This window comes from Callithrix jacchus, chromosome 5 (genome assembly GCF_049354715.1).
Source record: "Callithrix jacchus isolate 240 chromosome 5, calJac240_pri, whole genome shotgun sequence".
Taxonomy (NCBI): Eukaryota; Metazoa; Chordata; class Mammalia; order Primates; family Cebidae; genus Callithrix; species Callithrix jacchus.
In genome coordinates, this window is record NC_133506.1 from 97,384,636 (window position 1) to 97,410,361 (window position 25,726).

The following is a 25,726-nucleotide window of genomic DNA, read 5'->3' on the forward strand; positions in this document are numbered from 1 at the left end:
AACCAAAGGCTGAAAACAGCCAAATAATAAGTATTAATTATCAGATAAGGATCCAAATGTGGAGGGGAAAAATAGGGACTCAGTTTCTGTGCTACGAAAGCAACAAGATGTATCTACTTTATTAAACATCTGATAAAATATAATCTTTCTACAAAAAAGGGTCACATATTCTTGACAGATAGTAAAAATACAACAGTTAAGATGCACATACTTAATGCCATTAATCTTCTTTGCACATAGAATTTCCTTCACTGGCAAGCCCCAAAACTTTTAACATGTTAGTTTCAGAAAAAAACTTTTGTTCCACAGGTATGAATGTTTGACCAAAGCCTCATAAAAGCTTCTGCAAATAAGTGTTTCATAGTTTGCCCTCTCAGCTCACGGTTTTCAGTGATTCTTCTAATTTGAACATGGCCCTCCACTCTCTAAAAACCCAAGTCCAAAACCAATTAAAAGTGGAGATCTGAGCAAGCTAACCTCTGCTGACTTAAACAGGATGAAGAGTGTTTTATCAAGACTAAACTTGTAATTACTGTGTTCTACATTCCTTGCCTCTATGGCCCCAGTGTAAAATGTGATCATCCATTTCAAAATTATCTCTCCATCGTGAGCCCAAAGCCGATCGTTTAGATTCTGGTCTCGTGTTGGGCGTCAGTTTGAAGAATATCACAGCACTATCTCCTCTAATAAATGACTTTAACTTTTCACCTAGAAGATATCTACTTTAACTTATCACTGGGAATCATCTGCTTTCTTTAACGCTTCCACTAAATTAAAATCTGAAGTCACTCGATTTGGGAGCGAGTGTTAGCTGCACATAGACAGCAGGATGAATTACTAGGGAGATGATGAAAAAATATTATCCAAAAAACAGAAAACTTAGTTTATCACAAATTTCCTTTTATTCTGTAGCTCTCATTAATAATGGCCAGGATAACGCCCCCCTATACAGACATACTTCTGTTCACCCATGAAAGAGGGGCTCAAATTTTGATGAAGGTTCTAAACCAAATTTCTAGGTTCATCAGAATACTGAATTTTAGCTTTACATTCTTGGATCATTTTCTAATTCTTACTTCAGTAACAGGCATTTGGAACTACAGAATTAACTTCAAGATGGAAATGTTTTCTTCTTTAAAAACCCTCCTGCTAGGGGTGGGAGGAGTCACTGACTATTACAGTTGTGCTTCACAGTCCCCAAAGAGTAGCTCCTACCCACTTCTGATGCAGAACTTAGCAGGCTAAGATGGCTCCCCATATTTCCCAGGAAAACACTCACTGAGTCTTATTCCAAATTCTAGAATTAAAGAGATTCATTTCATTCCCAGTAAAGTCCTGCATTTTAAGACTGATAGGTGGCTGGGTGTGGTGGCTCATGCCTGTAATCCCAGCACTTTGGGAGGCCGAGGTGGGTGGATCACGAGGTCAAGAGATGAAGACCATCCTGGCTAACATGGTGAAACCCCATCTCTCAAAAAATATAAAAATTAGCTGGGTGTGGTGGCACGCCTGTAGTCCCAGCTACTCTGGAGGCTGAGGCAGGAGAATCACTTGAACCCAGGAGGCAGAGGTTGCAGTGAGCCGAGATTGCACCACTGCACTCCAGCCTGGCAACAGATAGACACTCGTATCAAAACAAAACAAAACAAAAAAAACACTGACAGGTAATCTTAGGCTCATGGTATCATAATCTGATCTGATAATATGATAAGGCTCAGTTCTTATCATAATCATGGTACAAAAAGAAGGGGGAGGGGGAGGCGGAGTTTGCAGTGAACTGAGATCATGCATTGCACTCTAGCCTAGGGGACAAGAAGGAAACTCCATCTCAAGAAAAGGAAAAAAAAAAAACAAATGGTAGGGAAAAGATTAGTATGGTGATTTTTTTTTCAGGCTATTTAGTTTTTATACAATAGAAAGCCTAATGTAGATATTGTAGAAAAACAATGTAATAGCTATGTGACCTTATATCAATCACTCGACTTCTCTAATTTTGGTAAGGTAGTTATCACTCTTTACCTATGAGAGGTCGTAACTGCAAAGAAGATAACGAATATGGAAGTGCTTTATAGTCCCACCTGGCTTACAGTGGGTACCCACAAAGGTTTATTAAGTCTTCCTTATGAAGACCTCTTTCTCTTTCAGCAAAATCACAATGACTTTTACACTTAATAAAATACCTTCTGCAATCTCTTCTACTTTTATTTTGTTTATTTTTTTTTTTTTTTTGAGATGGAGTTTCGCTCTTGTTACCCAGGCTGGAGTGCAATGGCGCAATCTCGGCTCACCGCAACCTCCACCTCCTGGGTTCAGGCAATTCTCCTGCCTCAGCCTCCTGAGTAGCTGGGATTACAGGCATGCGCTACTGTGCCCAGCTAATTTTTTGTATTTTTATTAGAGACAGGGTTTCACCATGTTGACCAGGATGATCTCGATCTCTTGACCTCGTGATCCACCCGTCTCAGCCTCCCAAAGTGCTGGGATTACAAGCGTGAGCCACCGCGCCTGGCCATTCTACTTTTATATATAGCCTTTCTTTGAATAGTTGCAGTAAACATGCAAAAAAGAACCAATGCTTCCTCACACAGTTTGAAAAAATGGATTCAAAATATAGCAGAGGGATTTGGTGCACCGCAAAAGAACCTCCTGATAAGTAAGATTTGCTTGAACAGCCAAGTGGACTGACAAATGAGAATGTACACAGAGTTACTTCTTTTTCCTGTTTTGTTTCTAAGTTAGGTAAAATCAGCCCCAAGGCAAAGCGATAGATTAGATATATCTGGAGGGAGGGCTTATTTTCACTCCATGTTTCTATAGAATTTAAAGTTCTGGACAATCTCTTCATGAATAAATGGGCTTAGCTTACAAAGTAGCCTTCTATTAATTAGTGAAGCACGTACCAATACCATTACCAATATCATAAGAAAAGAAGGGCATATGCAGGATGGGTGCTCAGAGCTTCCTGAGAAGAGTGAAGTCATATTCTACACTGAAGGGTCTCAAAGACATTTGCTCAAAACAGAACTGATCAATCTCTTTTGGCTATAGGGATTAGATGACTGAAGATTCTAGTCCTATAATTCTATGATTTTATGGCTCATAATGAACTGTTTTAAAGTCTTTGAACCCATTAAGTAGTAAGTGCTTTAATAACAAAATAACCAGAAGAAATGTTTAGTGACTACATTGCTTGACTCAATGGTGATTGGGAAATCTCATTTTATTTTTCATTTGTTCATGAAGGATTTCCCACCTTTTTCTTCAGAGGGCTCGTTTTCAGGTCTTTCTCGTTTCTGGTACTTAGCTCTGTTTTCTTAGTCACATGCAATTGTTCAGAATTGGATAGTGATTGAAAACAAGGCTAAAAGCTGAGAGCCAGGTCCTCAAACATATACATACTTGGGTGAGGACGGCCTGCTAGCATCCATCGAGGGTCATATGGGGCCTTTGTAGGAACAAACTCGATGATTCTGTCTATAGGATCCTTTGAGTTCAGAAGAGGAACTGAACTGTGCACGCTCTAAAAGAAGATTGGAAGAGAAAGAGCACAGCAATCAGCAAACTACAGTCATAGACTCCAACTCAGCAACAACAGCTATAGACAAAGACAGCAGGGCCCACATATGGAATTACACATGATAGTCCCAATCTTCAGCTGGAAGAATCCTACTTATGTGCTAAGCCCCAAAGAACATGTACAGGTCAATATTCTCATTTAGGAGCCTGGCACAAAGAGGTGTGTTTTGATTCCTGATTTCAGTGTGCCCATGCTCTCTGGGAGGCTCCTCTGAGGAATGAACGGCTATTACAAAGGAGAAAAACCACAATGAGGAGGAACCTTAATATACTGGGATCTGAGCCTCAGGTAGGCTATGAGGGCTTCCGTGGCTGGCAGGCATTCGAAAGGGACCCAGCTAATGAAATCCAAAGACATTTTAAAGGTAGGGCTGTAAGAAAAAGAGAAATCAATAGCTTTCAGAGAAATATTTTATTAAAAAAATTCCTCCACCATAAAGACAAGACCTTAAACACAGAGGCAGTGAGCTATAGCGGAAATGACGGGCTCTGCAGGCTATGAGTGGTGGGTAGGAAGGGCTCACCTTGGGCATGTAAGACAGCCAGTGCAGGACAGTGAAAACCCCTTCAAAGTCATCACACACAGTGCAGTGGGTTACCCCATTGTTGTGCATGATCTGGATGCCCCCGAGCTGGTTATTGGAGGTGTACACTTCCCGCCCGAGGACCTAGAGAAATAGGCAAGAGAAAAGACATTGGTCTCTGTAGAAATAAAGGCATGATCTATTTCACAAGTCTCACTAAAATGGGTTATTTTCTCCACAAAACAGAGATTCCAGTCTCCATGGGTTGTTCTGAGGGACTATCTGAACCTTCTTCCTAAAAAGAAAACTTAGAAAACAAAAAATACTTTTAACAATCACATTCATGGTTGCAATTTAAAAACCGGCAAGCCCCTTTCTCTATACCAGCAACCACAGATAGGTATAGCATGCTTCCACACTCAGCTGAAACTGCAGTGGTGGGTGAGGCTGGGACCCAGAGGCACAGGCTACTTTATCACATGCAAGTCTCTTAGTGCACATACACAAAAAGGTAACATGACTATCTTTCAACAATATTTAGTGAGAAGTCTCAGTTAAAGAAACTCTGGGGACTTGGGTTCCTTGTTTTTAAAAAGGATTATTTTTTCCTTATATTTGATTTTTAATAGGTCGGTGTAAAAGTAATTGTGATTTTTGTAATTTCTTTTAATGGCAAAACCGCAATTACTTTTGCACCAACCTAACGCTGGCCCCCACACACAAGCCTTAAAGCTAGCAAAATCTTGAAGCAACTCAAGATACCTACATGAACCTCTGAGTCTCAAGTCTTCTTTGTGTGCTGGGTGCAGGGCTGTGATTTATACCCAAGCACATTTTCCCTCCTCCTTCCCTTCCAAGGCTCCAGGGAGTTCAGGGCCTCAATCCCTGGTATATCCTTGGAGGAGTTTAACCCTTCTAAGGGCAAAGGGCACCTGCAATCGGAAACCACAAAGTTTCCTTTAAAGAAGAAAAAAAGAGGAAGAATAGATATTCCTGGACTTGGAAATTGTAGGGTTTCTTTTTCCCTTGAAGACTGGTTAATAATTTCTTTCAGGGAGGGAGGTTTTCTGACCCAGCAGATTGAAGCTGGGCAGCCTGATCACTGACTATTGCAAACTGCTGAGTGTGTAGTAATTGCCAGTCATCTAGGGTAGCCCCAGAGAGCTCTAAACAGTTGTAGAGCACTTACTGTATTTTACCTTTTCTTTCTTTCCCCTCATACTTTAAAAAATAACGACAATACAAAATTTCTTCTCTACTTTTATTCATTTTCAGTCTCTGGGGAGAATCTAACAAATTAAGGGCCAGCAAAGCCTGCCTTTATATTCCCATTTTGCCCCTTCTTGTTAGGAGCTTTGAGAGGTTCCCCTGCATGTGGGGTCAGCCCCTCCATCAGGACCCTCCAAAGGTGGAAGAAGCTGGTGACCAAAGTAATAACCTCAGTGTGACCCAGCTGGCCTTGGTTCCATTTAACTTCAGCTGGGAAAGGCATAAGATACTTTTCTGAAAGGAATATGGAAAGCAAAATTGCTCTCAGATTACTGTTTTCCTTGATAAGGAAGAGCAGAGAACAAGCCTTTACAAGTAGTCCCAAGCTGGGCAACATGCTGGCAGCTCCTTTGAAGGAGCCCCGTGAACAGGGGAGACCGTATCTGACCACTGAGTTCTCATCCACCTCTCAGTCCATCTTTAATCTCAGCCCAGGCACTGCGGCTTTCTCATTCTCCTGCTGTCTCTTTCCATTTGCCCTCTCTCTGACTGATACACTGATCTCTCGGTCACTCGGCTTTCTGCTCCGCTGAGTCCATATTACTAATAACACCTCTGCCACGGCCAGTTTACCTCATGAAGGCAGGAGCACATCATTACAAAATAAACTCATAACTTTGACATTCTAGCAAATACACGCCGTTTGTTATTTTTATGGCTTTAGTCTAACAGGCAGAGGGCATTACATACCTGTTTCATTTATATCTTTAAATGCGTGCACACATGCACATTCACACATGCATCAAGAAACAAAACAGAACAAGAAATCCAAACCAAAGCAAATATCCAAAGCAGTCTGTTGATGGGGGAGCCTGGTGGAGGCAGAAACCTTGTCACTTACGGAGGCCACGCTCTGATCTGCCTCTGGTTTTATGGTTGTCATAAACCTGATGGCCCACAACCAGTCCTTCTGGGACAGACTGCCTCTCTACTAGAAGTCTTTCAGTGTGATCAGCAGTATTTTTAATTATTAATATAAAATTGGAAAGGGGGAAAAGGAATAAAAAAGGAGACACTGTGGTGACCCTGAAAATCTGATATTCACAATCTAGGTCAGGAGCAAAGTACTCCTTGTTGCCCAGAAGAGAGAGCTGGGGCCATTTTCTCCTCAGAAACACTATTTTCCTCCTATCTCCAATACCTGATAATCTCCAACCACTTAGAATCTTACACATCTCCAAAATTAGTAAGGGACCGATGAAGAACTATACTCAGAAAAAGGGACTGCTCAGCTGTTTAAAACATACTTTCTTCTGATGTCTTTGCCTCATTTAAAAGTAATCCTCTACCACTTATCCATTCTATCCCGTATTTTTACAAAATAATGGGAGGCAAACTTGGTAGGCTCAGTAACTGAGTACTCTTCCCTTTACAAGCTCAGTTAAAATTTGGATTCCAATGCTTTGGCATTGTTCTGAAAAGGCAGCAGTATTTCTATACCTCTCCTCTCCTAGGTTTAGAAGAACCAGGGCTTAACACAACCAAGAACATTATTTCTGAGCTAAAGGAGTGTTTTTCATGTGAGAAAATTCATTTAATTTCGAAATTAAGGAGAAAAATGACAGAATAGACTAAGAGTATCCCAATACCCCTCTCTAACCAGCCTTATCTTGGGAGATGTGGGGTGGGGTGGGGTGGGGTGGGGATGGACACAGAAATGAAACTGCTCCCCTAACCACAAACAAATACTAGCAATCACAGCTACTTAACAATCCGCGAAGAGAAACAGGGAGCCTCCAGTTCATCTCCAGCACCACATTTGGAGTATGCACCAGTAGAATGAGGGCGCACACAATAGCTCCTGATTTATAGGGGTCGTTGCTGACTCAAGTGGTTTTAATGATTTTAGAATACTTCACAACAAAAGCTCCAACCAAGGAAGCAGAATCTGGGTTAGGATAAAATCCATTCTGCCTAACTCTGAACCGATCATGCTATAACTGTTACACAAACCCTCATCGTTATCTAGGAAGATGAACGGAGTCCACATAGAACCACTGTTTTCTTCCTCAATGTTGCCCTACTGACCTTACACAGAAAAACTTGGGGTAAACAACTCTCATCAACATATTTTCATGAAATAGGTGAGCTGCTTTCAACAGCCTTTTAACTCTGACCTATGCATTTCTTGCCATGTTTTAGTTCCCAAATATATTCCTCTGACATTTCTACCGTACCATACAAACTTTTAATTTATCTGTCCAGCAAGCATCAATAACCACTTAACCACAGGAGTGAGTCAAACACAGGTGAATCTCCTGAGGCCTCTCTTTGTTGCCCTCCAGATCTAAGTGGAGAAGCAGTACCATGAAATATTAGGAATAGGCTCCACCTCCGGGTCCTCTGCCGAAGAGTGCCATGCTGACAAAATTGAGTAAGAGCTGAATCTGAGAGGAGAGAGGATCTTGACTCATTCTCAATATAAACTTAAGCTTCATCCAGCACTTCATTCATTGCAGCTGGCAGACCTAAGAATTAAGGGCACCACATAAAAGTCGGTGATTAGCAGAGACACAATTGCTAAAGGCTCCACCGAAGATGCTACGTAGCCTTTAGAAATGTTGAGACACATAAGAAGTACAAATGAATGCAGTCATACGTCCATGCTCAGGCCTCTGCTGCTGCTGCTGCTTATCTAGAGACACTGCAGACAGCTCAGGTTTACCACAGCTGACAGGCAATGAAAACAGCCTAATATACCGCCTGCTCTCTCCCTTAAAGCCCTTTTTGGAGATCAAGATAAACATGTTCTTCCTTTCCCCCGTGCTCCAGATGTTTGACTGAAGTGGCAGAGCATTGTGAGGTTTTGTGCAAATGAAATCACTATGTAATACTGAATGAGTGCAATATTTACTTGTCAGGATATTTGTCAGCACAGGCATTGAGATTTCCAAGTTTCACAGAGACAACTTAGCTCAATTTTTAAAAAATTGCCTTTGTCCTGACATACACATTATGTTGGGGACCCTTAGACTTACAGGCAAATATTTGCAATCATGTGCTGAAGATGAGAAAAATTATGATGCATATCAATGATGGAATAAAAAATAAAATCTATTCCTTCTCTCCCCCTTTTATTCAGTCTTTCTCCCCTTTTTAAACAATCCTTGGTGGGTCAGAACATCTTCTATTTAAGGAAGCAGGGAATATAAAAGTCCTCCTGCATCTAAGAATTAGGCTACACAAGCTGAGTCCTTGCTGCAATCCTCCCCCTTATTAGGACATTTCCATTCTCAAGAGGATTTGAGGAGGGGTTCTGTAAATTTACTGAGTAATTGTCATCACTGGACTTCATCCATGATTCTAGATATTAAATTCATTCAGGTTATTGATAAATGTTGGCTAAAGCTGAAAGAAAACAGGAGAAAGAAAAGCAGGAGTAGGGGAAAAGTGGCAAAACAGGGACAAAAGAAAGAAGAAAGGATGAGAGAGAGGAAAAGGGAGGGGGAGAGAAAAGAGGAAGGGGAAGAAAAAAATGCAATAGCTCATCTACTCAGTGCAGCTAATATCCTCCTCCCTGACCTGAGAGGACTACATTTTAAAAAGTTGACAAGTAATTCAATCTCCAATTAACAATTTTAAGTGGTGCTGCACATATCACTGTGTAAATGTTTCTTCAGGAATATATCCAAGGGTGAATGGAATTAAATCTCTAGGGAGATGGAACCAGGACCTATGTGACCATGAGGATTATTTGGGGGTTCCAAAATACAGTTTCTTAATACATAGGCACAGGGTTATATATTTTTCTCCCACCTTTATTACCACTACTGTCACTGGCAAAATGGAGTGCTGGCTGGCAGGTGCTAAGCTAGGACTGGGGTAGAGAAGGGGCTTGGTGACATACTGTGGGCAGAGGAGAGAAAAGCTTCTGACATGAGCCACAGTTGGATTCAAGACCATTTGCTAGAAGACCAAAAATCTCTCTATAAGGAGCAAATTATGAAGTGATCAGGTATGCTGAGGGATAAACTGGGGCAAAGGGATGGTGCTGCCAGTGGTAGGAAAAGAAACAATATTCAGCCAAAAAGAGGCTGAATATAGGCCAGAAATAATATTGGAAGACATCTCTTCACTGAGGTGCAGGGCTCACTGGAGAACAGAGGAATGAATTAGACAGCAGAAAGACAATAAGGATTTGAAGGTGAAGTGGATAAGAAGCAGAAATTCTTTTTTTTTTGTTTTTTAAGACGGAGTTTTGCTTTTGTTGCCCAGTCTGGAGTGCAATGGCGCCATCTCAGCTCACTGCAATCTCCACCTCCTGGGTTCAAGCACTTCTCCTGCCTCAGCCTCCCGAGTGGCTGGGATTATAGGCATGTGCCATCATGCCTGGCTAACTTTGTAGTTTTTTTTTTTTTTTTTTTTTAGTAGAGACAGGGTTTCTCCACGTTGGTCAGGCTGGTCTTGAACTTCCAACCTCAGGTGATCCGCCCACTTCGGCCTCCCAAAGTGCTGCAATTACAGGCGTGAGCCACTGTGCCCAGCTTCAAGACTCATTTTAAATGTAAAAGGTAGAGAAGAACCATACAATAGTTTGCTTGCTAAATGTATGAGAAAAAGCATAGGCTTCTAGAGAGAAAGGTGACTGCCAAGAGTAATCACTCACACCAGGGACCCACCAACTGCTCATGTAGGTGGGGACTTGAGATTTCTGATGATGAATTAATTCCAAATAGGAATTTTTTTATATTTATTTTTATTTTTTTGTAGAGACAAGGTCTTGCTAGGTTGTCTAGGCTGGTCTCAAAGACCTGGGCTCAAGCAATCATCTCACCTCAGTCTCCCAAAGTGCTGAGATTACAGGCATGAGCCACCATGCCCAATTTTTTAAAATGTTAAATAAAGTCTGGTTTATTGAGGTATAATTTACATATAGCAAAATTGTCCATCATAAGGTATACAAGTCTGTAAATTTTAATACACATAGTCATATAACCACCACCACAATCAAGATAGAGAGCATTTTCATCATCCCAAAGTCTCTTCATGTTCCCTGTAATCAGTCACCTCCCTCCACCCCTAACAACCATTGGTCTGCTTTTTGCCCCAATTGTTTTGCCTTTTCTAGAATGTTACAGAAAATGGAGTCATACAGTATATAACCTTTAGAGTTAGCTTCTTTCAGTGAGCATATTGAATCTGAGCTTCATGCTGATACAGGTATCAGGTTTTTTTTTATTCCTGAGTAGTATTCCATTTTAGGAAAGTACCACAAGTTGGTCCTTTGTTTGCCTGTTGGTGTACATTTCAGTTGTTTTCACTTTTGGGGGATTATAAATAATGCTACTATAGACATTTGTGTATAGGTTTTTTGTTTTTCTGTTTTTTTTTTTTTTAAAGCCCAACTTTGTTCAAAGTGGCTGTGCCATTTTGCATTCCCACCAACAATTTACAAGAGTTCCAATGGTCCTGCATCCTCATTAACACTTGGTGTTTGTCAAACATTAAAAAAAAAAAAATTTAGTTTTGTCGAGCTGTGGCTTAATTTTCATTTCCCTAATGACTAGTGATAAGCATCTTTTCATGTGCATATTTACCATCTTTTTATTTCTTTTGGTGAAATGTCTGTTCAAATTTCTTGCCCATGTTTTTAATTACTGGGTTATTTTATTATTGAGTTTGAGAATTCTTTATATATTTATTCTAAATACCATTCTTTTATCAGATAAGTATTTTCTAAAGATAGAAAACTTTTAAAGAATCCCTGTTTGTCAGTTGCCTCCTACTGGTTTTACTGAAGAAGCTGTGTGACTGACCACATTGCTCACCAGCGGCCAGCCCCCAGAGTCTGGTGCTTGCAGGGCGTGGCTCTTAAAGGAGAGTAGCACTGACTTCTTAGCTCTGTGGCCTTTTGGTTTGTGTTTTCTCATCAACATCTGGTGGGCAGCGATTTTATTTTTTCCCTTAGAACACATGAAAAGCCTATTATTGTCTTTTAGCTAAATTTCAAGCTTCATGAAAGCAGGAATCATCTTTGTATTGCCACAGCATAAGAACAGCTTTATACCTAACAAGCATGCAATAAATGCATCTGATCTACCACAGTTCTAAGCATTCTATAAAAACTCAACTGATTAATTTAATCTGTTCAGCAAGCTGAACTACTACAAGCCAAGCAAGTCTTTCATATTAGTATTATAATGTGTAGTGGCTTTCTGAAGCAAAAGGAGTGGTTCAATTTTCCTACCTTTTGAGTTTTCCCCAATGTAGATGCTCCTTTCCCTCCCGCCCCCTTTCAAAATTCTTTACATGGGCTAAAATTAAACTAGTAATTCTATGTATTATAAAGTCATATTATGTTAGGAATGCTCTTCTGAGATGCATAAACCTGCTTTATCTATTGAGAAAAGGCATTTTTATCAACAGGTCAGATAGAAAATGAAGATACTCAAAAGTTGATTACATGTTCCAATGGTCTTGACTTCTCATATTTGCATCTTATGCTGTTAGTCAAATTTGGGTGGGTTCTTTTCCTTACCAACACTGATTTCTCAGTTTCTTAGATGTGCATACTATTTTAAAAGGCTTAAATCCCAGACACTGAGACATTATTAAAATTAGGAACCAATCAAAAATCAGTCAGAAAATCTTCAAGCCCAGGCATGGTAATCTGTAGTTCAATCTAAAAAGCTCTTAAAGCTTCTCCTTTCTTAATTCAGCACTCCTGACTGTGTACATAAGCTGATTAGACTGTGTGATGATGGCCAATCTGAATGAGAAGGGACATAGCTAGATTTGGATCCATGTACAGGGAACATTCTCTAGATGATGAACAGCTAGGAGTCAGGTTTCTAAACAGTCTCATTTCCACATCTTTATCATATTCACAGAGCAGTCTGTGCACAGCCAGGGCCCAGGTCTGTCTTCCTTCTAGAAAAGACTGGAGTCCTTGCATTTCTAATCTACCAACATGTAACAGTTCTTGCACTTTTAATTTATGAGTGTTTAGGGGGGACCTCTCTGACTTGGGAACATACTGGCTCGGTCTAATGCTTGGAGATTATTAAACTTGGAGCTATGCTCCAATATCAAGTCTACAGATCTTTTATTTAGAAGATATGGTGCTCTAAATGCACAAAGAGCTCCCTGTCACCTTCACATTAAAGCCCCTAGTGCCTGGTAAATGGAATTATATAGCTGTCATCTCCTTTCCCCAAAGTTTTAAGAGTACAATGGGCTCATTTTTTCACACTCCATCCCAGCTTCAGAACTAAGAGACCTACTTTGTATTGATTTAAGGTCTCAGAAATAAATAAACCTGCTTCACTGCTGTGATTCACAACAAATTCATGATACACTATTGCATGATATATTTCAAGCTCTTGCTCTGGCTCTCTTTTTCCTCTGGTGAGTGATGGGGGAGGTGGGAGGTGGTAGGGAGCTGCAAAGCTGACAGCCTGATGGTTATTGGAGATGGTCGCTGACTGCAAATCCAAGAACAGACACTGTTGGAGGAGTATGGGATTTTTTTTTTTTTTAAACTAGGGGGCAGGGGTGAGAAGCTAATTTACTTGGGCTTCAGGCTGGAGTTGGGGGAAAAGAAAGGTTGAAGAGAGGAGAAGGGCTGACAGACTAGCAAAGCTTCAAGTGAACACTGATCTGCAAAGACAGAGCTATGAATATATGCAGAAAGAGAGAAACGTAAAGAAAATTCAACATATGAAGGTGTAACATACTACTGAATAGAAAATGAAGAGGACGAAGAAACCACTGCCTAAGGAACCATGTGCACAGAGACAGGTGGGCCCTTAGCTTGAGTGCAGGGGCAATGTTTTATTAGAGGCAGACAGTGCAGAGACCCTACATGCCACAAAAAGTATGAAATAGAGGCATTTCTTCCTTCTAATACTCAGGACACACCAGAATCCTGGAGGTGGAAATGGACAATGGATATAGGGTAGAGATATAATGAAGATCCACATGGATGAAGTGAGGCAGAGACTGTTCACTGAGCAAGAGGGTAATACATTCTAGCAGTGTAGCTTTTGTTTGTGTACCCTTCGGGTTTGAGTACCTAAGTCTACACTACCTTCACTGATTCCACCAAACCTTGGACCCAGTGAGTTTTAGCTGGTATCTACAAATATAGCCATCAAAAAGAACTATCCTCCAATCTTATACGAGGATCCTGACTTTTAAGTAGGCAGATGAGGAGAAAGCAGGAGATAATTGGGCTCCAAAGGTACTGCATGACACTGCAGAAGACCCCTAAGGTTCCCAGGGGTACTTCTAAGTGGAATTAAGTTTTGACTGTTTCTTTTGTTTCTTCTACTTATTTCACATTTTTAACTGGCAAAGTTATGAATCGAGTTTCTCTTCTATCTTGGAATAGCATTTTCATTTTCACTACATTTGTTCTTAAGACAAGACCAGACTCTGAACACAAAAGTACATGAGAAAGATTTTGGTTCCATTCAATTTCCAATTGGTCATATCATAAAACTGGGAGTTTCTTTGTTAAATTTGAACACTGTTTTAAAGAGTGATTAATCTCTCTGTACAGGGAAACAGACTTTAGCCAAATATAAAAAATAACTCAAATATGAATATATAGATGAATGAGATTGGTTCCAAAAGTACTGAGCTTCCATTCAGTTGAATGTTTCAAACATAATTGGATGAATATTTAGCAACAGTTTCACAGAGGAGATTCATGCAACAGTTGTGTGGTTGAAATTTTGAGGATCCTCTCACTCTCAACATTTATAATTCTAAAGGCACTTGTGATTGTTATGACATATAATGTTTACTTTTCTGTGATATGGATAAAAAAAAAAAGTTTAAAAATTTTAAATCATCATGCTCTCCAATTTCCATACCTGGTTTCACGAATATGTAATAATTTTACATATCATTAATATATAATCTAATATATAATGCCCTAATATGCAATGACTTAAAATTCCCCACTCCCTATCTATTCACTCCCCAGCCTAAAACAGTTCCCTGGCTACAGATCAATATGCATCTTTATAGCATCACAGAATACTAGATATTGAAGAGAATTTAAGATTAAGAGATCCTCTGGTCTTCTACTTAAAAATGGGGGCTTGGCCAGGCGCGGTGGCTCAAGTCTGTAATCCCAGCACTTTGGGAGGACAAGGCGGGTGGATCACAAGGTCAAGAGATCGAGACCATCCTGGTCAACATGGTGAAACCCTGTCTCTACTAAAAATGCAAAAAGTTAGCTGGGCATGGTGGCGCATGCCTGTATTCCCAGCTTCTCAGGAGGCTGAGGCAGGAGAATTGCCTGAACCCAGGAGGCGGAGGTTGCGGTGAGCCGAGATCATGCCATTGCACTCCAGACTGGGTAACAAGAGTGAAACTCCGTCTCAAAAAAAAAAGGCGCGGGGGGGGGCTTAATTCACTTTATTTTTCTTATGTAAAAACTCTGTGTTGTAGCCACAACTGGAGCCTGGGTACTCTGCACGGAGACTCTGGTGTGGGTATTGACAAGATAGTGAGTGAATTCCTGACAGGAAGTCTTGGTTGGGGGTCAGGTAGCTGTAGGTCTTAGAGATAGCACTAAAGGTGGCCTTGGCGAGGTTCCCTAGGATGGCAGTGCAGCCCCAGGCTGAGGTGTAGCAGTTATCAATACCAGCTATCATCAGCAGCTCCTTGGGCACCAGGGCCAAGATGATGCCAGTGCTCCTGGGTGCAGGGATGAGGCATACCAGCACAGAGCCTTGTAATCTTGCAAGGGATGGTGTGGGGCTTCTTCTCCCAGTAGCCTCTGTGCATGGGGACAATGAAGACCTTGGCCAGGATGATGGCCCCACAGGTGGAAGTGGATACCACCATGGAGTACTTAACACCCAGACCCCCGTGGCCACTGTAATCCCCAATGACAACAAACACCCTGAACCTAGTGCTCCTTGATGGGCAGGGAGAAGAGATAAATCTCCAGGGATTTGATCTTCATGTTCTTAAGCAGGTGGCCCAACTTGGCATCCATTCCTCATCCTTGGCCTTGTCTCCATGAGCTCTGCGGGGCCTGGGCCCTGTTCACGGCCACAACCCCAGCTCTAGATGCCACTGCCAAAGCCTCCAGGGTTCCCCATCTCAGGCACTCCCACATCTGGCTATTTTTTTTGTAGAGGGGGTCTTGCTATGTTGCCCAGGCTGATCTTGAATGCCTGGCCTCAAGCCATCCTCCTACTTTGGCCTCCCAAAGTGCTGGGATTACAGGATTACCATACCCACCTGATTTTCTACTTTAAGATGGGAAATGGATTATGCCTCCCATTTCACAAAGGGAAAACTAACATCTAAACAGATTAAAGCCCTAAATTGCTTACCTAGTTAATGACAGGGAGAAAACTGATATCAAAAGTTTTTTTTTTTTTTCAAGATAGAGTTTTGCTGCTTTTGTCCAGGCTAGAGTGCAATGGTGCCATTTCAGCTCACTGCAACCTCCACCTCCCAGGTTCAAGTGACTCTCCTACCTCAGCCTCCCGAGTAGCTGGGCTTATGCCCAGCTAATTTTGTGTTTTTAGTAGAGACGGGGTTTCACCATGTTGGCCAAGCTGGTCTTGAACCACTGATGTCAGGTGATCCACCCGCCTCAGCCTCCCAAAGTACTGGGATTACAGGCTTGAGCCACCACACCCAGCCATGTTTTGTTTTGTTTTGTTTTGTTTTTTTAATCTAAAGGTTTTGTAACTCCAAAAAGTTTTAGCATATTCATAATAGATTGTCAAACATAATTCCCAAGCCTGTATTCAATACCTTAAACAGGGTCTCAGAGCTTTCACTTTATCTAGAAGCTCTGGACTGGTTGGTACTTGTGGTAGGGTCTCCCAAATTCTTGGACTCTAAGCCATCATACATCTTAGAGTCAGAGGTAACTTCTGTAGTGGAGCTCTGTGTGGTGATTCCAACCTAGAGCACTCAGGACTGCTAGCAGAGTTAGGCACACTAACAGAGTCAAATATAACCTGCTATAGTTTTCTACCAAATTTGAGGACTATGAAATGAAAAACAAACAAAACAATCCCCCCAAATGGGGCTAGATTTACCCATATTTTGTGTATGTGTAGGGAGGGAGGACTTGAAAACTAGGGAGATCTGTCCATTGGGCAATACTTTCTGGGAACTTGTTCATAATGCTAAAGCAAGGACTACTAAGAAAGGAAGCGAAAATGCCCTCTTTAGAAAGGAGAGCTATCCCATCTGGAGCTATGGGAGTGTTGGGACTATCTATTGTGAAAATAGGTAGTTAGGGACTTTTAAAAATGCAAATTGCTAGACTGATCCTTAGAGTGATCATGGGCTATTGTATCAACAAGTCCTTGGGGACTCTCGTATACAGATGACTGACATATATACTACCCTATCACGACCGAACATCATGCCTCTCATGTTAATGGCTTTCCAAAGTGCGCTGATTGTCATTAAATACATCTATTGGGAAAGTCAACACATGAACGTACTGCCACAGTGAGGACTGCCATCTAACATTTACTTGAAGGAATTTTTGCCTTTGAAGAATCAGAGAGCATAGACAATATTGTGTTTGTATTTGCCTTCCAGAGCATGGATAAGAAACTGCAATGAGAAGGAACCCTAAACACACCTCAGAAAAGAGGATGGCAGGGCCAATGTTTTACCTCACTTAATCCTCACAATGACCCTGGTACGTAGATACCATTGTTATCCCCTCTTTTACAGGTAATAAAACTCTAACCCAGAGAGGTAAATAAATTGCCCGAGATCACACAACTAGTAGGTGGTGGAGCCAAGAATTAAACCTGGGCAGCCTGGGTCTAGCGCCTCCATGCTCACAACCTTTTTTAAAAATAAAAATAAAAATAAAAAAAATTGTATTTACTTAGAAGCATTCAGAATGTCAACAAAACAGCTGTAACTTTTTAATTTTTTGCAATTACAGAGTGGTATTCAGTGAACAGGACAACAATTATTTCATATAAGCTGCATCAGAGACAACTGAAGATGAAAAAACTACCATCCCCATATATAACTAATTTGTACTGTGCACCAACAAGAACCTGCTTTAAATTTCCATGCCAATTTACAACCCCCATACTGTACCAGGCAAGGTTAGTGGCTACTGAAAATACCACCAGGACAGGGCTGTCTAAAGACACATTCGGTAGTGTGTTAGCTATACAAAAAAAGACACGGTACAGTTTAAAAACAAATCTTACACAGCCTTATATTTCCTTTTTTTTTTTTTCTTTAAAAGGAGTGAGTTGTATACAGGAGGGTAAAATGCTTTATAGACAAGAAAAAAACCTGTGCTAGAGTCAACTTATTCATCATCATCATCTTCATCTTCCTCCTTCTCTTCCTTCTTTTTCTTGCTTTCTCAGCCTTGACAACTCCCTGTTTTGCTGCAGCAGGCTTTTCTTTAGCTCGATATGCAGCAATATCCTTTTTGTATCCTTCCTTCAGCTTCGCAGCCTTCTTTTCATAAGGCTGCTTGTCATCTGCAGCAGTGTTACTTCGCATCTCTCCCGGTTTCTTCACAACATCACCAATGGACAGGCCAGGATGTTCTCCTTTGATTTTTGGACAATACTCAGAATAGAACAGGAGGCCTCCTGAGTGCATTGGGATCCTTGAACTTCTTTTTCGTCTCCCCTTTAGGAGGGATATAGGTTTTCATTTCTCTTTCATAATGGGTCTTGTCTGCCTCTGGCATATCTTCAAATTTTCTTTTCTCTTTAGCAGACACAGTCTTCCACCTCTCTGAGCACTTAGACTGAAGCATCTGTGTGCTGCTTGACAAGTGTGCACAAAAAATGTGTATGATGACATCTTGCCTCTTGGCATCTTAGGATCTTCTTTGCCCAAGTTTAGTTATTTTTCCTCAGTAAGGTACAGAGTCGCCCAGTGCCTATCTGGCTCTCACTTGCCTTGGCGCTGTCTCTATTGTAACATCTTTAAGTCATATGAAAGTTACAACACTGCCCACCCCACAGTGAGGGCTAAGTAATCTCTCCTTTCCTTCTTGAGCCGCCATGACTTTCATGTTGTGTGTCACAGTCATGGGTGAGCATGGAGACTGTACAGTGCAGGACCCTGGTGTAACAGACAATTTCTACTCATGAGAGAACTCTGGTACTGTGCCCAACAGAGCCAGCTACGACTTTACATTTCATACTGCATAGCTGCAGAAAAATACATATATGAGATCCACAGAGAAATGTGACTTACTTGCACCTTCTCAAAAGCAAGATTAGCAGAATTTGCCCCCCTACCAAACTAACAGCCCTAGTCATACCCATCATATAATTTCTCTCTTCTTGGCAGATTCAGTGGAAATAGGGGCCTGATCTCGCTAAGGGGGATGAGAGTATAGGATATTTTTTTTTTCTAAAGAAGAAGCAGAGCTTTAAAATACCACAAGGAAGTCACATATCACCTCCTGGTGAATCTATCACCTGCCTCTCACTGCCTTTAGCATATAGCTTACCCTCACAGGCAGTTAATGTCCAGAGGACAACCATAAACTACATATTCTTATTTCTCTGCATAGATAATGTGCTCTCTCTTCCCAAGTCTGGGGCAATGGATGAAGAGCTAGTAGGCTCAGTACACACCAGTGTTCCCTTACAGTAGTAGTTCTTCCCAGACTATCTGCCGCCTAACACTATGTTAATCACACCAAATAAAAACTTATACCAGGAAAGGGAGGAAAAAATAAAGCAAAAAGGAAACTGAGAGGAAGAGTGGTGGGGGAGGGAAAGTAAATATGAATATCTCTGCAAATTTCCAGTGGCACTTGGACTTAGGAGTTTATGACTCTGCAATCATCTCAGCTGTTTAAAAGTATACCTTACCAGTTTCCCAAGTACACAGGTTGCTGCCTTTGCCAGGCCAGCATGACTCCCTTCAAGCAGGGTAATTGCCACACCCATCAGGTCTGCCATGCAGTGAGGCATTTTTAGGAATGTCACCCACAGCCTACAGTTCTTAGAGTTATGAATCTATGATGTACACTCTGAGTGGCACGAAATAGCGAGCCCCTAGAAGCTTCTCTTATTAATGGCATCATTCTCACGACATTTGAACAAACAGGAAAATGACTAGACCACCTTCTCTTAGGTTTTATAGACTACTAAGCAAAGAGGGCTCATCTTTCTTCAACACTTTTCTGACCCTGATCTATTCTCTGTCAATGAAACTAAGTCATTTTCCCTTCTACTGTTTTTGCCTTCCTGTCTACAAAATATGGCCCTGATACCATTAGCCCCTTCCAGAAGATAGCAAAGAACCACACAGATATTCTTGACTGTAAATTTCAAATAAAGCCACTTGGGCTACTTCTAATCACCGGCCTACTGCCTTTAGTGCTAATGTCAAATGTGCTTAGTAACACTCAAGAAAATCCAGATACTATATCTCATCTCAATTTGGGTACCATTTTGAGTATTTTACAAATAACTGCAGGCAATAAAGCAAGACAGACATGGAAAGAGTATACACAAATAGTGAGTTCACAGGGGGAAAAGGATAAAAACACAAAGGTGGAAAACACCTTCTGGTTTTGGAACAAAAGACACAGTGGCAAAGGATGGTGTCCATGAATAAAAAATCTAAGTATACAGAAAAACCACCAAAAGTGGGAAAAAAAAAAAAAAACACACCAGAAAATATTTATTTTATATGCAGGTTACTACTGTTGGCTATAAAAAGAAATCCTTTAAAGAGAGTCTGGAAGCAAAAGATAGGAAGGTGTAAACTAATTAAAAACAGGCTAGGCCAGGCATAGTAGCTCTGTCTGCAGTCCCAGCACATTGGGAGGCTGAGGCAGGCAGATCACGAGGTCAGGAGATCGAGATCATCCTGGCTAACATGATGAAACCTCATCTCTACTAAACGCACAAAAAATTAGCCAGGTGTGGTGGCACCCGCCTGTAGTCCCAGCTACTCAGGAGGCTGAGGCAAGAGAATGGCTTGAAACCAGGAGACGGAGGTTGCAGCAAGCCGAAATCACACCACTGCACTCCAGCCTGGGCAGCAGAGTGAGACTGTCTCAAAACAAAAAACAAACAAACAACAAGAACAAAAAAAAACAGGCTAAGGACAGGCAACATCATGTGTATGCTGAGATAGAGTATAGCCATAAAAGCCTGATGCACACATGCAATGTATTAAGTTGAAAATGCATGTCTCTTCAGCTTCATATCTATTAAAGGAACAAACAATTTACAAGTTGCTATATTAGGGGAGTATGATATGTGGAGTGTCAACCTTTTCTCTTCAAACTGAACCATGTTAAGTAAAATCAATGATGGGGTTTAGTGGGTAGGGGAAGGAAGGAGAAAAGCAGGGAGAAAAGAAGTTTTTAAAAATCTCTGCCTCAGCAAAAGTTTTCATTAAAATTTTAGACAAATGATCCCTGTGTCCTTCTCCCTTGCTGCCTGGGGCTCCATGCTATTTCTATGCAAATAACAACCTCGTGGTTTATATCTTATTATTTCCACCAGAGCTGCAGCGACATGACCTGAGACATGTAAGAGGTGGGGGTGGGGGGGAATTGGAGAGGAGAGAGAGAGAGAGAAAGAGAGTTGAGAGAGAGAGAGAGAGAGAGAAAGAGAGAGAGAGAGAGAGAGAGAGAGAGATGGAGTGGGTGTTCACTCAAGTGTGAAAAAATATTGTCAGGAGTGAGCATCAAGAACAAAAAAAAAAAATTGCAGGGATAACGTGTTTATTTCAGTCCCCCCCACCAAAACCCCCCAATCCCCCCTTCCTGCAAACCAGCACCTTTTAAAATTCATTGGGCATCAGGCGATCATGCACAATCCATCTGCTTTCACTTTATCATTTGCATTTCATGCCTCCTGGCTTTTGATGTGCTGATACTTTGATGCAGTCAGGAGACGCGCATTATCATTATTTCAATTTTCAAAGGGGTCAACGGGATCGGCACTTGCACACACAAGATTTTTTTCCCCTACAACCTCTACATACCCCCACTCCTTATTCTTCACCCCAATGTTTAACATAAAGGATGAAGACTCAAAAAGGTGGGGGTCAAAGGTTTACAGTCTAAAACTGTATATAAGCTTGCATATGTCTCCTACATTTCCACTTTACACAGGTACATACTAGGAGCAAAACAGCCAAGGCTTAAGAAAGGAGACTATAATGTTTCAAACACACAAAGACTTTCTCACACATGGACACTCAGGGAGGTACACACAGAGAGAAAGAGTGGGATCTATATGCAAGACAGACACAAAGAGACAAATCAGCACCCACACAGAAAGAGACATGCACTCAGGGTGACTTGCACACACCCAGAGTACACAATACAGAGATACCTACAGAAAGAAAGGAAGAAAGGCAAACAGAGATGAAGAAAGACACCAGCACACACAAAGACAACACGCACAAGGAGTGAGTCAGAGGAAGCCATCTGAGCATGGTAGTTTCCTTTTTCATACCTGATAGGCAAAGGGGCTGATAGGACATTCTGAACGAATCTGCATAAAATCAGTGTCTTCAGCAGCACAGCTCTATACTTAAGGGGAGCTGACGTAAAGACAGTGAAGCAGGCAGAGCAACATTAGGTAACCTCTGTATCCGATCACTCCCTTCAGCTAAAAATGATCATGTCCTTTGGAAGTGAGCATTGTTTGGTAAGTTGAAACTATGGCTTTATTTGTCTTTCCCCCTGTAACTAAGCTTTTCTTTTTACAAGCAGCCCTGTAAGCTATAAAGGTGAAGATAATGAATTTGATTAGAACAATTCAATCACATTTTAAGAAATCAATCTTTAGTGTTTCTTTATGGCACAAATGAAATTCAACTAGCAAGTTTTCTAGCAAAACAAAACCCAACATCTGCTTTTTGTAATATTTTTTGTATATAATACAGTATCTGGGAAGGGGGAAGAAACTCAATATAAGAAGATACATTTCAGAAATTAGCTCTCTGACTGGATATGGGAACATCATGGAAATACAGGTATCTTTTAAAAATTCTCTTCTCATAGATAATGGTACCTAAAATTCTCTTCGGCATTCATCAATATCTCATCCTAACAAGGTATCCAAAAGAACAACTTAAAAAACAAAAACAAAAACCCTTAAGACTCCCCCTGCAATAATAATCTTCAGTAGTAGTGGTTCACAACCTTTATTTCCAGGCCACTCTCCAAAAAGGGAGGAAGACAGCCAAGTTTGCCACTGTTAGCACTGCTGTGCCTTTCCTTAGTGGGGAAAGCAAACCCAGAGGAGGACACAGAGTTCATCTGAACGCAGAGAGCAAGCTGATGGCATCAAACGATTCCTCAAATTTCTGACATCCACAAAATCTAATTAAACAAGTGAAATTATCAACTTGTTCCTAAATGGGAATGATAGAACACTTAGTTCTTATCCTTACACTTCAAAGTCAAGACTTGATAAAAAGTTCCTGCAAGTGTAGTAAACATAATATCCGATACAATTTAGTATATGTATTAACTCCATAAGCTCAATCACCAAATCATGTTAGAGAGAGGAATGGGAAACTGAAATTTTAATGAGGGCCAACACTTTTTGCCAAGAACTAGGTACTATTTTTTTTTTTTTTTTTAAAGAGATGGGGTCTTACTCTATTGCCCAGGCTGGATTCAGACTCCTGGGTTCACTCTATCCTCTATCCTCCTGCTTCAGTCTCCTGAGTAACTGGGAATCTAGGCATGCCCAGAAGAACTAGGTATTTTACTTATGTTTCCTCATTTGAGCTCTGCATTATTTAAAGGTTTAAGTTATTATCCCCCTTTGACAGATAAGAAAGCTGAGGATTTGAGAGGTTATATAAACTGCACAAGGGTGGTCAGCTTCAGATTATTCCATTACATTTTTCTGGCCCGGAAGAGAAAATAATTTTCTTATGCTTGCAAAGATGTCAACTGCATTGTCTTTTATATATTTAGGTATTCTTAGATAGTTTTCACTCTTACGAGCAGTGACCTGCCATTATTTTCTCCCCTTTGGAAGACCTTGTGAAGTTGGATTAAAAAGGCACGAACCTTTCTTTGGAAGGGAAGATAAATCTTTACGCATACTCTTTCCCAGTAATTCATCCATGCATCCATCCACCCATCTTCCCACTCAATATTTGCCAAATATTTCTTCTATGCACAAGATACCACCATTGATGCCCTATTTGAGAGATGTATTCACATATTTCACAAAACCATTAAAACTTGATATCCTCAACACCTAGGCCAGTACCTAATTCATGATGTAGGCCTGAAATGGGAACTTGCACAACTGGAATCACAGACAGCTCAATATGTGAGTATAGTTCTCCTCACATCTTTTACTAGTAGATTAAGAAAAGGAGTGGAGAGGTGGGATAGAACAGAAGCATTCAATTAATTCTTTCTACAAAGATACTATAAGCTCTGTGGAGTACAGGTTTTATATGGTTTGTTCACTAACATATACACAGGGCTGGGAATAGTGCCTAGAAAATAGTAAGTACTCAATATAGTTGATAAATGAAATGAATGAATGAATAAAAAGGTAAGCAAGTCAATGGGCAGAAAAGATGGAGAATGATGGGAAGAGACAGACTGAGGAAGGCATGGATTGAATTGCTTCCTTCCAACCAGGATCTTGAATTAAGAATTCACACAATAATCTTCAATCAGCTATGCATACTTCTTCAAAACCCTAGAAACTTACTTTGTTGAGGGCTCCAGCTCCTGTTAGAATTAAGTGAGAATTCTCAACCTGAATGGTTCTCTGTCCCAGCCGGACAAGGTAAGCCCCAATCCCAATGGCCCGGCACGTCACCTTAAAAGAGAATAAATTCTACATGTCATATATTTATGTCCTCTCTGAAGCTTTAAGAACTAAGGCATATATAAGTAAAATCCACATTAACAGAAATAAACATTGCTTTTTGTAAAGTCTGTTTGATTGATAACATACACACATACACACACACATTTCCTAGTCAAAGAAAAGAAATTCAGTGATTCAAAATTCAGGCTGGGTGCAGTGGTTCAGGCCTATAATCCTAGCACTTTGGGAGTCTGAGGTGGGCAGATCACTTGAGCCCAGAAGTTCAAGACTAGCTTGGGGCTGGGCAAGGCAGCTCATGCCTGCAATCCTAGCACTTTGGAAGGCTGAGGTGGGTGGATTACTTGAGATCAGCCTGGTTAACATGGTGAAACCCTGCCTCTACTAAAAATACAAAAATTATCTGGGCATTGTGGCATGCGCCTGTAATCCCAGCTATTTGGGAGGCCAAGACAGGAAAACCATTTGAACTCAGGAGGCAGAGCTTGCAGTGAGCTGAGATCATGCCACTGCACTCCAGCCTGGGCAACAGAGTGAGACTCCGTCTCAAAAAAAAAAACAACTGACTGACTTTGGCAACATAGTGGGACCCTCATCTCTACAAAAAAATTTAAAAATTAGCTGGTGGCATATGCCTATAGTCCTAGCTACCTGGCAGCTGAGGCAGGAGGACCACTTAAGCCCAGGAGGTCAAAGCTGCAGTGAGCTATGATTGTACCCACTATACCCTGAGTGACAGAGTAAAACCCTGTCTCTTAAAAAAGATTCTCCACTTTGGGAGGCTGAGGCAGGAGGATCATGAGGTCAAGAGATTCTCCATCTTTGCTGACATGGAGAAAACCCATCTCTACTGAAAAGACAAAAATTAGCCCGGTATGGTGGTACACGCCTGTAAGTCCCAGCTACTGGGGAGGCTGAGGCAGGAGAATCACTTGAACCCAGTAGGCAGAGGCTGCAGTGAGCTGAGATCGTGCCACTGCACTATAGCCTGGCGACAGAGTGAAACGGAAGGAAGGAAGGATGGAAGGAGGGAGGGAGGGAGGGAGGGAGGGAGGGAGGGAAGGAAATAAAAAGAAGTTAAACTAAAAGCTAAAACAAAGTGCTAGGTTTATTTGGGAAATTCAGTTATTTATATTATCCTATCTTCCTATTATCATGCATGATTAAAATAAAATTGCTGATGTACAATTTGGGACTGAATAGCAGTGATAGGAGAAAAAAATAAACCTAGCCACACAGCCAGCTCTTCAAAAATTTCACATTCTGGAAAGATTTACCAGGCTGATGGTAATGATCTCATCATAGGCCAATGAGGATTCTCCAGCAATCATTCCAGAACCTCGAAGATTCTCGGCTCCAATTCCCTCTTCTTTCCCAATAATATCTGTTATCTTGTACCTATTGGATATGGTCATGTCAAATTATGAAGGTTAAACACAGTAACAACAAGACATTAAAAGAATAATCACTGTGAAAAGGCTGCTAAGAGAGTATTGAAAGCTTATATTTAATACCAGGGCTTTATGTGCTTTCTTTTATACTCTTCACTCATATGTCTTTCCTTCTTAGCTTGGTGTCTATTTTACC

At 41.0% G+C, this 25,726-nt stretch overlaps 1 protein-coding gene across 20 annotated transcripts in view; it reads right to left on the reverse strand.

The window, feature by feature from the left end:
• The window catches only part of ACACA (acetyl-CoA carboxylase alpha), a 307,755-nt gene that overhangs the window by 41,854 nt on the left and 240,175 nt on the right, over window positions 1-25,726 (reverse strand). For 18 of the 20 annotated variants that reach the window (XR_013535729.1, XR_013535730.1, XM_078373749.1 and 15 more), the window contains 4 exons: window positions 25,417-25,537; window positions 24,020-24,130; window positions 4,101-4,244; window positions 3,400-3,520 (listed from right to left, as the gene is read on the reverse strand). Coding sequence is in view for 18 of the 20 variants with exons in the window: in XM_078373749.1 (XP_078229875.1) it covers window positions 3,400-3,520; window positions 4,101-4,244; window positions 24,020-24,130; window positions 25,417-25,537 (497 nt within the window). In the remaining 2 variants the exon portion in view is untranslated. Of the gene's footprint in view, window positions 1-3,399; window positions 3,521-4,100; window positions 4,245-18,010; window positions 18,414-24,019; window positions 24,131-25,416; window positions 25,538-25,726 lie in introns of those variants that run through there. The other 2 variants (XM_078373751.1, XM_054257031.2) reach the window with 1 other exon arrangement.